Source organism: Cloeon dipterum, chromosome X (assembly GCF_949628265.1).
Source record: "Cloeon dipterum chromosome X, ieCloDipt1.1, whole genome shotgun sequence".
In the NCBI taxonomy this organism is placed as follows: domain Eukaryota; kingdom Metazoa; phylum Arthropoda; class Insecta; order Ephemeroptera; family Baetidae; genus Cloeon; species Cloeon dipterum.
This window is the reverse complement of record NC_088790.1, coordinates 6,500,624-6,516,038: the sequence shown is the minus strand read 5'-3', so window position 1 is coordinate 6,516,038 and position 15,415 is coordinate 6,500,624. Positions and strand designations below refer to the sequence as shown.

The window sequence follows — 15,415 nt, the reverse complement described above, 5'->3', positions numbered from 1 at the left end:
CCTCATACATAGTTGAAACGTCTCTTGAAGGTAGAAATTTTACTTATATTAATTTTCTGCAGGAATCCAAACATATTTTAAAGCACAATAAATCATCTTAATAAATTTAATTTTTGAGCCTTCCCGAGTGTTTCTAAGCAGGTGTTGTTCCTTTTGTAACTCATTCAAAGCATTTCTTGATAGATAATGTTGAGCGATTCTCGTCTAAAATGCTCTATTATATCAGCATCCTTAATTGTTTAGTGTGTTGGCGAGTCTGCGGAGCGCTCGGTTAATAGAGAGGAACACGACTTTTTCATTATGAAGTCAGAGAGAGCTATCAGATGGGCTTGCTTGACACCTTGACAGCTGCCGCATGTAACCCTGAAGGACGCAGGACTGCACGAGGATAGAGGCTGCGTTTCTCAGGGGACGCCCTCCTTACAACTTTACCTTTCAAGCCAACAGAGACAGGCGCTGCTGCGTTTTATACGTGTGTTGCTCATCTGGATGTCAGATCACTATCACAGGAAGAACCGACTCTTTCGCCTCGATCTCAAATTCTAATTAATTCGGATTCTTGGACTAAAATGGCTGCCAGCAGAAGAATTTTCTGAGGGACAGTCGAGGTAAAAAAATTATTTCCATAATTTACATATAACTATTAAATAAGTTTATTGAGGATCTACGAAGGTTGGTACATATTTACATCAGTACATTGAGATATAATAAATAGAATCAGCAAGTGAAAGAGTATGCACACGAAAAGTCACGACAGAGGGTGTCCGTTTTTGTGCTGAGCTTTGCTGAACGAGTCATTTGCTCTGCTAAAGGGCCGCACGCACTTCGATTTCGTTGTTTCTAAATCTTCCTATACTGATGGTTTTGTTTATTTTTAACTCATGCGCAGAGAGTCGAGTCGAGGAACCATACGAGGTTTGGACTAGGGGGCCGAGGGTGAGTCCTCGTGGGGTGCAAGGGCCCCGCTCAGGTTAGGTGAGTTACTGCTACTGCTGCTCGGCAGGCTGGTGGCAACGCTCTCCGGCGGAATTAATCCTTCTTTCGCCCGCTTTTTCTGCTTCATCCGCCGATTTTGGAACCAGATCTTCACCTGAAAACAAAAGCTCGAAATCCGTGATTCATTTTGTTCCGCTCCAAGCAAAGATGTTAGATCATACAAAAATTTTAACGTGCATTATATAAATTGTCGGCTCGCGCGCATTGTTAAAATATTCTCAGGAGTGTCAAAGGAGTGAGAGATATTTTAGAATTGATGGGATCTATTACTGACTACTCAATGTCAGTGATGGCAAATGATACTTTAGTGACTCGAAATTCTCAAATGGCCACTTCGCATCGCCTTTTCATAGGCTTTATGGATAAATTTCTGGTTTTTCAACAAAAGATCTCGGTGCGGGGAGGCGAAAAGATGGCCACAATGGGCCCAAGATCCTCTATGGCCACTTGGGCCACATGTTATCCGCTCGATTGAAATATCAATGATTTAAAATTCACAAAACTGTCAGTATTCTATTGAGTAAAGGATGATTTATATCATTTCAACTTTACCTTACAAAAGGAACATATCAACAGGAGTAACCCTTTAACCACACGTTGAATTTTGGCGCAGAAAATAGTAAAGAACAAATTTAATTCATCAATTAAATTTAATGCTTCCGATCAATGTTAAAAAGGTTTAAAATTTTTGAAACAGATTTATCCAATCAATAATTAATGTCCTCTTTTTTAGTTAAGAATTTTACTTATTAAATTCCAAAATATATAACGATTGAAAATAAATAAACTTGATTTGTGGCGGCTGGCTTAAAATATTAGTATTAGTACTGCTGTATGTATTTTGTATGTATGATTACTGCTTAATTTGTCTTTATATGTTATTACAACATAATCATTTGAGTGGGCTGGGTCCCTGTGCGGCCCGGTGCGCCCATGTTATCCGTTCGCGGTGTTATTGGGACCCGGGTTTCAGCATTCGTGCTAGTGCAGTGCGCGCCCTTCCCGGTCCTCCGGTCCTCGGACAGGGATAAAATGAGCAAAAAAAATAATTAATAATAAAAATGGCTGACGCCACACTAAATGCATTTATTTCACAGAAACACAAAAAAACTTTATTTGATATCCAAATATTTTTAAATTGAAAAAGTTTCCCAGTTCGTAAAGAGAAGATATGTAACAGTTTGAAAATTAATAAACTAGTATGTTTCTACTGCAAATTATATTTCCTACCTGAGTTTCGTTTAGTTGTAGTGCAGACGCGATTTCTATCCGTCTGGCACGTGTCAAGTATCTGTTAAAGTGAAACTCTTTCTCCAGCTCGGTGAGTTGTTTGTTGGTGAAGTTTGTGCGGCCGGCGCCGGCAGCCAAGGCAGCTGCCCCGCTCAGGACTGGGCCTAGCGACGACAATGGGCCCAAAGGTCCTGATCCTGCCATCGCGGATGGGCCGATCGGCAGCGATGTGGACTGGTGGTGTTGCTGGAACAACTCTACTGTCGCTTTACTCGCTGAAAACAGTCAGTAAAATGATTCATTAATTTAATTCTGCTATAGCATTGAATTAAGGAATGAATTATTATTAATTATTTTAGAATATTTCCACATGATATTCTCCTAAACATAAATTAATTTTGCATGATTACTAAAGTAAACAAAAATCTGACTGAGGCATGGAGCCGCGCAGATTTCAATGAAGTTAAACGCGGGATTTGTATGAATGCAAAACTGAATTTATCGCTCTTTATGTACTCTTTGGTGTCTTTGGTTTAACTTGGAAAGAAATCCCATCCAAAAAGCATATCTGCGCAGCTGCATTGTCTGAGAGGGGCAGATATTATTAAGAAGTAAATAAGTAACATATTGTTGTTGATCTCGGGAAGGGGTTTGATTTAATTAGCGCAGCAGTGAGTGCGTGAGCTGCTTAATCGGCTTATTCCGTGGATGCTACACGTGTTTTTCTGTCAGTTGAGGCGATCAGTCAATCTGACAAAGTCAAGCAAGCGCGACATTCACAATGCTCTGCGCTCCCCACAAGAATGGGTTATGCCGGGCCTTAATAAGTAAGAAGCAATTTGCCAGCATACGTTCGCGCCGATACCAAAATAGCCTTCGCCTTTTTGGCCAACAATCGGCTATATATATTTAATTCACACAGACAGTCGCTGCATCTGCTGCGTTAATCAGCTCGCAGTGAATCTTGACCCCTTCTCTTTATTACTCATAAAATTATTTCCTTCTGCGCGCACTGAGTGTAATATAATTTAACAGCATAATATATTCGAATTTATTTTGCGTGCACGATTTCCTTCGTCAGGATGCAGTTGTGCGCTTGAGCATTTAAATAGAGAGGTCAAATTGCGGTTGAAGTGTGATCCGAAATTGCTGTTCGTGCGGCTAATTAAATAAAATTTGCTTGGTCATCTCACGATTACAACCCACCAGCAGCTATGTGTTGGTTTTTTCTATGCAAATCAAGAGTACATTCTGTATAGAGGAAAGCAGTCGCGTGTCTCTTATCGCGGGTGGGCATCAGTCACGCTGCTATTTTTGCCGGCAAAGGTGCACTCAGTGTCACACACACAGACTCTACGCTGTGCGGGCACCCCTGTGTAAAATCCTCTCGCACTTATTAACTTTAAAAATAGTAGCGATCTATGTGACTAGAAAAACAACTTGCATTTTGAATAATATTTCGTAGAGCGATCGAGCGCTGATAGCGTTTTCGTGAGGAAAATCAAACTGCACTTCCGGTGGAGTTTCCGCTTTTAAGTAGATTTCCAGCACTTCCTAGTGGGAATAGCGAAAGCTGCGCACAGACTGTCCTTCAAAGAGAGTTAATTGCGACCCCGAGGGTGCGCGGGGTGAGTGATGAGGCTGCTTCTAATGAAATGCCGGGCTCAAGACATGCGGTCCTTGGCTAATTGCGTGATCCATTGTACCTCCGGGACGCAATTGAATAACAAGATTAAAAGCATTTCCTCATTGGTTGACAAACCACTGGCAAAACAAAACTTTTAATTGGATCAGCTAGGCGGTGAAAAGCAGTAAAACTTTGCTGAATAAATTTTACATATAAATTATCACAACCCGCATTGTTAGCTTTCACTCTCTTTGCAGGAAAATATTTTAAAACGCCGGCTTTGTTGATTGTACTGTTAAGTTCCGCTTGAGGAGAGTGATTACTCTGAATTTTAATTAGTCAAACATAGGCAACACAAGTATTTTACGAGGTTATCAACAATCAACTGCGTGGCATTGAAATTTTGAACATTTTCCCTCTCGATCGCAATTCATTAATTCAACGGTAAGAAACGTCGTATTACGTGCCGCGCAGTGGTCATTAAATTACTCCGGGCCTCACACTAGCACGTAACATTTAATTAAAATGCTTTTAATTCACTCGCAGCTGACTTGTAATGCAATTAAAAGTAGGTGTGTTTCGCCGACCAAAAGCCCCTGATTTGGGTAATTAGCCAGTCAGCTCCACGCAGCCGAGTGCCTTTGCTCGCACCCACAAGCAAAATAATTTATTAGTCCGCGGGTCACCTGCTTGAGGGGGCGGCTCTGGCTGGGTAAAAAAGAGAGCGTTACTCATTACTGCTTGAGTGACTGCTCAGAACCATTCTCTTGGCCGCACCGTGTGTGACTTACTCTCTCTCTCTCTCTTTCTCTCTATCGCTCACACAGTAATGTGAATTCGCGATCACAATCTCACGCCACTTTTCTGTCACTCCCGACCCAAAACTAGCGTGACACTCGAAAAATCGATACACTTCGTGCCTCCAACACAAATCACTCTCCAACTATATTTATTTTTCAGACTCAGCAGAGCGAGCCTCTTTCCGAAGACTTGCGAGCACCAAGCGCGGTGCGCGCTATCGACTCTCTAAGAAATGTTACACTTCCACTTGGGGAAACATATTTAATGCGACAAGCAGGATGGTTTCCTCAATTTATATGGAAATTAGAGGAAAAATCGAAGCAATGGTTTTCAACAGGCAAATTGGTCTGGACTTCTGTTAAAAACAACGGCTAATTTTAAGAGAAAGAAATTGTTCTGCGAGCTATCCACTGCGTGCAATTAGTCGGCTAGTTTGATTGATTTGAACCAATCCGTCGACTCGCATTGTTAAGGCATTTTCATTGTCAGGAGTGTCAAAGCAATACGGGAAATATTTCAGCAGTTCGGCGGGGGTCTAATACTGACTATCCAATGTCAAAAATGGCAAAATTGTTTAATTTAGTGATTCGAAATGCTTAAATAACACAAAGAGCCGGGAGGCGCACCGGCGCCGACTCGCCACTTGCTGGTTTTCGCACCTCCTAGCGGCTTTATTGACAAATGTCTGGTGTTTCAATCAAAGACCTCGGAGCGGGGAGGCGAAAAGATTGCTACATTGGGCCCAAGCTCCTCTGCGGCCACTCGGGCCCCATGTTATCCGCTCGACAGTGTTATTGGGACCCGGTGAGCTCATAGCCCACGGGATGTGCTGAGCAGAGGTTAAAAAAAGTTTCACCGGTCTAATCGAAATGTTTTGTGATTATAGGGAGAAGACAGACTAATAATACAGACAGAAAACAAATTAATTCAGCGATGCACACGGGAGCAGTGGCAATAATTATAATGAGACGCTTGGCACGTCATAAAGGCGAATTACAGTGGCTCATTATGAGATAGTTATCGACTTGGCATGGACACGCACACTCCAGCAGCACAATAGTGTGTGTTCCATAAAAGCAGAGTAGTAACTCCAACACACATATTTATAACTAAATTTATGTTCATGTAAGGGAAAGAATGAGCATTCGCTGGTGGGCATTAAAGTATGATTAATCCACAGTCCGTGAAGGTTCGTGATGTGTAATTTGAGTTGTCGCGCGCTGGCAGCAAAGCTCAAAGCCGACTCAATGCTGAAACCAACAATTTGCGGTTCGTTGGAGAGGTGTCAAAATTGCTCCCAAGATTAAAGAGCTTAGATTGGTCTATTATATGCGGAATTTTCTGTGCTGTCGAAAACAAGAGAAAATATCTGTGAAATTTCCTAAATTTGTAAGTTATTTCCAAATCTATCAAAATTTTACACAGAGCCAAAATGTGATAGTGGACGTTTATTCTCACCATTTATCAAGATATGAATTGCAGCACACATTTATCAAATCCCATATATTTTTTCTGGTAAAATTATTCATTTGGAAAAATTAAATAATGACTTACTTTATTGCATCAGTCGCATAATTTTATTGTGGCATTTTGGAGGGTCCCCTAGCAAGAAAAACATATGCGATCTGATTAAGAAGAAATTTGCGACCTAGACGAAAGAAAATTAAATTCGCGACCTTCTGGTGATAAATATTTCGCGACTCTGGTGAAGGAGAAATTTGTTATCCTGCATAAAGCCCCCTTTGAAGATAGACAAAATAAACTCACAATCAGATAAATGCTTTCGGACTGGCTGGCGCACAGGGGTTGCTGCTCGACAGAGGTCGGGAAACCTTCTCAGAGATAACCCAAATGCAGCCTCTCCGATAACTCGGGGGAGAGGGTGCATTTGGCTGCCAGTTGTACGCGTCAGTCAGTGGTTGGTTCAGACAAATCGTGCGCTGAGGGCGCGAAAACCACGTTAAAGTTGAACAGTGCTCGTCTTACGCTTTCAATAGAAATGCCAATTCTGTAAATTATACGGTGCTCTTGACTTGTCGATACTGGCGCCTCTAAGGTCAGTAACAGGCCAAAGAGTGTCACACCACATTTATACTTTTTAAATATGACAAAGAAAGAAATGCACACATAGGTTTAATATTTAAATTTACAATGGATATTTTTTTGAGCTGCTGAATTTTTATAATCACATATGGAGGGCAAGTGGCGGGGTTGGCATGATTTTGTCACTCGCATCCTTTTCGATTTTTCTCAGAAATAATTAAAGCTGGACTTTTTTGAGGATAACTTATTCAGAATTTTTATCAGCTAATGATTTTTTTCATTATATTTTTGGAGCAAGAGTACTTTTAATGAGGCTTGCGGCCCCGAAACAGCCTCTGTAACTAACGAGAACGCGATATTTAATCTTTTTGCCTCCCCAAAGTCAGGTCTTTTATTGAAAAGCCAGTTATTTGTCAGTAAATAAGCCTCTAAAAAGGTGCGAAAACCAGCATGTTGCGATTATAGGCGCCAGTCAACCTCCCATAGCCCGCTGAGCTATTCGAGTATCTTTAATCACCACCTTTTGTCATCTCTGACATTAGGCAGCTTGTATAAAATCCCGCAAGTGCTCAAATACACCCCGCTGCTTTGACACTTCTGAGATTGACAACCAACGGGGATTTTCCTTATTAGTTAACTGACCAGAGTTAATTTTCGACACAGAATAGGGCCATTTAGTTTTCCTTAAATTTTAGGACACATTTACTAACGCATTCCAAGAGTGAAAACGCGGTGCGAGAACAATTTTATGCTTCCATATGATATTTTATATAAGCATTTTAGTAAATTTAATTTTCAGAGCCTTGTTGAGATTTATCTTATGAAATCAACCGCAACCAAAGAGTCAAAAAACGGTATCGCCTGAAAGTGGCGTTGCATTCATCCCTCATTTTTTATCATTGATTTTCTTGTTCATCATATTATATTGTGCGGAGCACTTCACTTCACGCATAGAGAGTTTTCACTTGTTTTCCTGTCGGGTCCATCAAGCCGAAAAGCGGGCGCTCATCAAAATATTTGCACAGGGCAAATATGCACTCTGACAAACTCTGGCTCGGCGCGGTTGCTGCGCTGTCGGCTAGGGCACGATGTGCGGTATAGAGAGGACCAAAATGAAAATTGGTCGGGTCGATTGCGTGTGGATTGCGTCATGGAAATTCGAAACCACGAAGAGCAAACAGCATAAATATCAAATGATGCGCCTATCCTTTTTAATGCGGCGGCGGCGCCCACGGCACATTAGATTATCGCCCGTGAACCAAGCCGAAATTGATTCCCCTATTATATGCTGCTCTAGGCTATATTATGTACTTTCACAGGGATGGGCTCAGGCAGCGTTTGAATACAAATCATGTGTGGAAACTTATTTCGACACAAAAATTATCAGCGATTGCACCAACATTATTTATAAAAGTATTTTTTTTTTCAATTCACATGCGGAGATCAAAAGTTAAGAGTTCATTGAAAATTAGTCAGTCGGACGCGTTTTGAAGGTTAAAATGAAAATTTTACTATCACTGATCAAAATTCTGATCACTTTTGACGTGACAAGCGCTGATGGTCTCCAAATCCTCTATGCCAAAAGCACACAAAATTTGAGGCGCTGTGATAAATCTATCAGGCACACACGGGATGATTTACAGCGCACGATCTTTGTCTGGGATTAGGGTCGAGTAATCCTCAGTTAAACATTCAATATTGTAGCACACAACAAACTTATTTTATTTATTATATTCCTGCCTGCTGGCAGATAAGATAAAAATGTGCGTGGAAGCCGTCGCTTTTTTGGCTGCATCATCCGTGTAATATAACCAATTTTCAACGCCTTTACTGCTTTTGATCATCCAAAAAGCGTATCGCTCATGGTGCCGAAAGTTATGAATGATCTCAGCAGTTTTTAAATTGATTGATACTGGCTGTTTATTTGTGGGTCACTTCTGTTTGAGAAAATGAGATTAAATCATTTTGCCTATTTAATGAGGAAAGCAATGCTGTGTCTGGATTTTTTATCACACCATTTCCTATCATTTTAAGCACTTTATTTGCAAATAATTAAGGCATAATTATTGGAATGATAAAAGTGACAAGACAAGGAGCACTTTTCTTCTCATCTCATGATATGTTTACACAAATTTGGAGCAAGATTTGGTGCTGATGTCACTTTCAACGGTCGCCTCATGTTATCTCTCAAGCCAAATTCAGTAGCACGCAAGCGATAATCTCCCATTAATCTACCACAATATCTGGTTAATATAGAGTGGAACACGAGAAAATTATTGCTTAACACTCAATTAAGATTGGCATGCGTCTCAATACTTCGCAATCTTATCTCAGTGAAGCATATAACCCAATCCAAATGACTGTGTTAAACTTTTCATAATGCAAAAGCAAAATATACCTTTGCTTGCTTTGGCGTTGTTGCTGGATCCAGAAATTTCTGTCACAAAGAAGTTGACACTAACTCAGCCTCTCACTGATATGTTATTTTCTCATGGGCTGAGAAAATAACTCGAAATTCCAATGCGAAATATTTCACACGGTATGGCATTCTTGAAATATTTACAAAAATAGAAGAGCATAAGGCTAAAAGTAACTAATAATCAAAATATTTCATTGTTTTTTTTTTGCTCTTTTTATCCCTGTCCGAGGACGGGAGGACCGGGAAGTGCGCGCACTGTACTAGCACGAATGCTGAAACCCGGGTCCCAATAACACCGCGAACGGATAACATGGGCGCACCAAGCCGCACAGGGACCCAGCCCACTGAAGGGCCACTTGCCTCCGCACCGAGGACTGCATTGAAACGCTAGACATTTGTCTCGTGAAGCCAAATCACGCATGCTGGAAAGGTGCAAACCAGCAAGTAGCGAGTCGGCGCCGGTGCGCCTCCCAGCCCGTTGAGCAATTTGAGCAATTCGGTGTCACTAAACTAACCACTTTTTGCCATCTCTGACATTGGGTAGCCAGTATTAGATCTCCGAACAGCTCAAATACCTCACATTGCTTATTGACACTCCTGAGAGTGCCTTAACAATGCGAGCCAACGGGCTGGTATTTCGGCTTGTTGTGGACTGAGAAGCGGCGGAAGTTTAAACCCAGGAGAGCTGCAGCTATACAACTCGAACCATTTGTGTTCGTGGGAATCGCTGGAACGAAACCAAACTAAAAAAGAATAATATTTGGTATGAGGTCAGTGTAAACAAACATTCACCCCCAGAGACCTGACCGACAGGTACAAAAGGTATTACTTTATTTTAGAATTTTAGATGTCAGGTGTGCGATGGAGACTGATGGGTACTGAATTTGATCCGCTATTCCGCACTCTCACTCTTTAGAGCTTTCACTTCACCGCAGCCACACAAAAGGGTTAATTGGGTGTGCGCCTCCACGCGCACACGCAACACCCAATTAAGCAATTTGCATTTAATCGCTCCGCTCTTGAATATACCGAGAGCTAATTTCGTATGTAAAATGCTATCTATATCAGAAGCTGCATCGCTCCGCGTCCCCCTTATGCATGCCTCGTCTGTTTATTCTCGGCGGATAAGAGCGGATTAAGGGATCAGGGATAAGCAAAGAGGACTTGGAGACAGCCGCGCTATTTGTCAAATCTCAAGCTCTTTTATTGCGCGTGAAAGTTTTGCTTGATGCCTGTTGCTTGATTCTTTCATAGGATTTCAGACCCAATTTAAAATCTATTTAGCCATAAAGTTTGCAATTTTCAGTAAGTTTTGTATTAAGTTTGACTTCTGCGTGTAAGTCATCATTATAGTGAAAAATTTGTGACTGGCATTTAATTTTTTTTAAATTGTTTGTACATAGAATGCTGAAAAATAAACCTTTTGTTCAGTAACAAAAATAATGATCAATTTGTTTAATTTAAGATTTAAGGTATAGTTTTAAATATAAGGAGTCAGTTAGAAAAATCACAAAAATTACAGTCAAGTTATTACAACGCGCAATTTTAAAGATCAGTTCAGTTTTGTTTCACATTTGCACTTGTGAAAGAACCATTTGGAAAAATTGAAAATAACCTCTTTAGCATTATAGTTACCATTGTCAGAGCTTTTTACCTATTCCGACCTAATTATATTATAAAAATGAAAATTGCGGGGCAAGCATAAATGTATTTGTTGTTTGACAGAAGTAACTTGAAAATCAAAGCTGAATTTTGCTGGAAAACCCCACGTGTCCAGTTTTAGTTTTTACAGTTTTCGATTTTCCTGCACGGTTTTAGACGCTAAATTTTTCGGCTGATGTTATATCTAGCAAAAATTAACTGCCATAATAATTTAATCCCCAATGGAACAAAACATTTGAACTAACCTGGCTTAGGAACATTTCTCTTGACTTGCATCCACTTATAGGTGGGCACGGCGGCTTGTTGACTATGGTTCTGTTGCAGGTGATTGTGATGAAGCTGACGTTGCTGGTACTCAGGAGGCTGCGGCTGCTGCGTCTGGTGGTGCTGCTGCTGGGTGTAGTACTCGGTCGTCGGGTAGTAATCTGCAGGGTAGTACTGGTTGTGATGGTGGTGGCTTCCGGGGTGGCCGCCCTGTCCACCCGTCGCATAGCAGTCGAGGTTTGTGTAGCTGAGCCCGGTTTCGGTCGTGATAATGTTACACTCGGCGGCTGCGGTCTCCGCGGGGGCCGCAGCCGCCGTCGAATAGTAGAAATTTTCCTGGTACGGCGCCTGGTGCTGCTGCGGGGCTGGTTGCGGGAAAAACTGCGGGGGCTGCTGAGTGCCCTCGTAGCTTGAGTAGTCGGAGACCATACCATACATCATCTCGCTGCTAGTCCATGGCCGGTCCGCGGCGCACTGCCCTGCCAGCGGCCACCGCGACGGCCGCTGCCGCACCACGTGACGTGGGGCGGGACCATACCCGCCTTCCGCCGGCCCCCAGCACGCAACCCCGCCACACACGCATCGATCAAGGACCGCGCTGCTGCATGTCTCAGCTGCCACCGAGCGTCTTCCACGTCTCGATTTCCCTCGCTTAATGCATTTTTCGGCTAATAGCGCGTTTCAATCCAAATATCTTCCTAATAATAAATTGGCTGTATTATTTTTCAATTTAATTGTCTAATTTTATCAGAAAACTAAAATGGTCAAAATTGACCAAAGTCGTTCTCGCTATTATATAATTAATTTTTCTGCGATTTTTAGTGCACGTTATTTGAGATTTATATCATAGTTGGTATTATATAACAATTTATCAGCTCATTGTAGATATTGATTAATTTGATTTAAAAAATATATATTATATCTTCAGAAGTATCAACTTAAACAATTACAAAACTATTATATTATGAAAGGTTGCGTACATTAAAACCAATGATAACTTGCAACAGAGAAATCTATAGTTCAGATATGATGCTCTTTTCTGTAAGGATCTTTGTTACAAATAGGTGGGATGCCATAATATCATGAAGAACATATTCTCACTCGTTGGTATGATTATGATGAATCAAACGTTGTGATTTAAATAAATATTTGATAAAATTAACTTTTAATTTGAGTAAAATATACATCAATAAAAAACAGAAGATTCGTCCATTTAATTATAAATAAAGTTTCAGCAAATGAAAAAATATGTGTGTGTTAGTTCAGTATACAACATACTTAACAAAAATTAATGTTCAATTTGGAGCTGATCATCATTTGGAGTGTCGTACCGTAACGCTCAGATCCGTCAGAACAGTAAACAAAATTCCAATCCTCTACCATCTCGATAATCAATTCGGTAGTCGTCTCATGGGCTGACTATATACAGCCGGTTCGGCCAGGTTTCCAAAAAACTCGTTATCATAATATGGATGGCTACTCGAAGCAAAATTCAAAATATATTAATAATCTTAAGTTCCTTCAGAATCAATAAATCTACAATTTTTGAGCTGGTGAATTTTTGAAAGTGTGAGTTTAGTCACAAAGAGTGTCTCACTAATTGCTATCTTTTTATCGTGGTCAGCACAATCAGCAATGACGGTAGGGGATTTTACAAGGAGGATCTTGCATATTTTTCCTAAAAATTCGTATCATTATATAGTAACTCATCTCGTCAATATTTAAAGTTACATGCCAATAAAAGAGTTTAAAATAGTAATTCTGGTGCCATAGTTTTGAAAATTTTATGGAATATTTTATACTTGGCTGTATTAATTAACACAAAATATGTCTATTTCGGGAAATTGCAGATTGGAATGTAGTTTTTTTGCTCAGAAATAACAGTGATGCATTTTTTTAGCATTGAAAAAACGGTAAACCCTGAATGACAGTCGGAAATTTTTAAAGGCTGGTGAAGGCAGTTAATCCTGTATAGTTTTTAGATTTTGTTTTAGATAAAACCCTGCTGCTGATAAGGCTTAAGGGGCCGATACAGCCGCTGGCCAATATACGACGAGAACGCGAGAGAGTTAAATAGTTTTCCTCTACAATTTAATTTAAGCAGCTACTTATCGTTCTACTTTTTGAACCTCTGCTCAACGCATCCCGTGCGCTATGAGCCCACCGGGTCCCAATAATGCACCGCCTAGCGAATAACGTGGGGCCCGAGTGGCGGCAGAGCTTGGGCCCAATTTGTGACCCATTATTTCGCCACCCCGCACCAAGGTCTTTTATGGAAACACCGGTCATTTGTCCCTATTATTCCGCTGGAAAGGGGAGAAAACGCCTCCCATATATAGCCTAAGAACCCCAAATTTATACGCCTCAGAGTCGAACAATTGCGTATTTTTCAGCAACCCCCTTTTTAGCCAAGGGATGATCACAATAGCGTTGCAGCCGTATTTTCTATTCCAGTAAACGCATGTATTGTCTGTATAGTACAAATGGAACCCCACTGAGATCCTCACGCCCTGCTTTTGCCAAACCCACGAGTTTTATGATTTGTGTAGCTCAAATTTATTTTACTTTTCACACAAATATGTCAAAAGAATCATGTGGATCACGTTTTTGACCTCTGTGTGAAGAAAATCGTGTAGTTTCATGAAAAAGCTCCATATTTTTGTGAAAATTTTTATTGCTAAGGATAAATTTCCTGCTAGGGTATTTTTTAATATTTATATTTTCTTTAAAATTATAATTCAAAGAAATTTGCTAATAAATCAATTTTTAACCTTCTAGAGCGTCCATCAGGTATATTTTTTTGGCAACATTTGATTCAAAATAGTGGAGGAGCTCCGAAACACTCAATAAAATAGCCCATTATATCATTCGTAGAAAAGTGATTGGCACTTGAAAACTGAATTGTGTTGTCAAAGCTTGAGTGTCTTGCCATGGCAAGAGATAAAAAATAAAGAGTATTAAACGTGCAGAGCGCAGAAGGAGCGACCCGACCGGCGCGAGAGAGCAACATCGCAACGCCGTCCAAGATTTTTAACAAGGCGAGGCGACAAGGACCAGGGAGAGGAAAGAAGAGAGCAGAGAGAGTGTCACCAGGCAAAATATATAAATAATAAAATATGTCGCCCAAGTGTGTCGATGTCTATCTCGTGTCCATCACCAAGCTAATTCAATAAATTGGCCCACGGAGTCGAACTTTTATCTGATTGGTGTGTGTTCGCTGCTCTCGGCCCGGCCCGAGTGTATAAAATGCTCATTAAAACTGTGCCATGGGAACACGCGCGCATTATAGAGCACACCCGACCCGCACCGAAATATATGCTTCGTGTGTATATATATAAAATCGTTATTTCCCTTGGATAAGTTGCAGCAAAGGGTTCACTTTTCATCATCTTGACAGGTGCTGGTCCTGTCTCTTTAACTAATAATCAGCCGCGTATGGACCCACGTTAACCAAAATTATGACAAAACACTAGCGAATGGCAAACACCAAATCCGTGTTTAAGGTGGGACATGCCTATAGCCTGTTAGATGTTTTAATGTTTTGCCTTTCAAAAGCGTCAAATCATTATCTTGGCTGAATTTAGGACGTCTACCATCCACTTTCAATTATTAATGCTTGGGAAATATTTTGAAATATATATCCACAGCAGCAATATCTAAAAAAATTCTTATTGAACGTTTGCCTTTAATGCTTCTCTCTGGTTTATACACGATCATAACTATTGATTTGTGCACTATTAGTGCGGCTTCACTGCAAAAGCGAGATAGTGAGAATATTATAAGCTTTTCCTTAATAAGGGATGCAGCATAAAAATAAATGTGGGATGCCATTCTTGTTAAAGGGCAAGAAACCCAAATTCTCCAAATATCAGCTAAATTCTATCTTAGCTTAATACTGGCTGGGTAATGTCAGAGATGGCAAAAAGTGGTTAGTTTAGTGACTCGAAATGCTCAAATTGCTCAACGGGCTGGGATAAAAAGAGCAAAAAATAAATACTTCAAATAAATTGAATTCAAACAGGCTAAGGGTCCTTCCGTACTAAAGATTTTAAAAAAATGATGAAAAATTCACGAAAATTATTTTTTCATATTACGTGTATAACAATTCATTCTCCAAATTAACAACCGCATAAATCATTTTTGCTCTAAATCTGTAAGAACATATCAAAACTATGTTTAAAAAAATCCAAAAAAGCAGTCCTCAAATGTAATCTTGTGAAATTTAAATTATTAAATAGCTTTTAGCTATGCTTGGATAAGAAGCTTGTATGTAGTAATGAAATATTGACTTATTATTTTATGTAACGACATTGCTTGAGTGGCATCTTCGATAGATGGCTAATATTGGCGAAATTTTGAAAGGAAAAAATAAA

The 15,415-nt window shown here is 40.3% G+C and overlaps 1 protein-coding gene across 1 annotated transcript; it reads right to left on the bottom strand.

The window, feature by feature from the left end:
• Window positions 1–629: 629 nt before the first annotated feature.
• On the bottom strand, window positions 630–11,537 carry LOC135946644 (homeotic protein labial-like). Its single transcript, XM_065494947.1, has 3 exons — window positions 11,024–11,537; window positions 2,227–2,501; window positions 630–1,090 (listed from the first exon to the last, which is right to left on the bottom strand). Exons 1-3 carry the CDS (start codon window positions 11,481–11,483, stop codon window positions 923–925), a joined length of 903 nt encoding a protein of 300 aa, XP_065351019.1. The 5' UTR covers window positions 11,484–11,537; the 3' UTR covers window positions 630–922.
• Window positions 11,538–15,415: the final 3,878 nt, after the last annotated feature.

What these genes read in the sequence shown, in the direction of transcription:
- LOC135946644 (XM_065494947.1), bottom strand. Translation starts at nt 11,483, where the DNA reads ATGATGTATGGTATGGTCTCCGACTACTCAAGCTACGAGGGCACTCAG. An exon ending in GAGAAATGTTCCTAAGCCAG is followed by an intron (nt 2,502 to 11,023) that starts GTTAGTTCAAAT and finishes GACTGTTTTCAG; the next exon opens with CGAGTAAAGCGACAGTAGAG. An exon ending in TACAACTAAACGAAACTCAG is followed by an intron (nt 1,091 to 2,226) that starts GTAGGAAATATA and finishes TTTTGTTTTCAG; the next exon opens with GTGAAGATCTGGTTCCAAAA.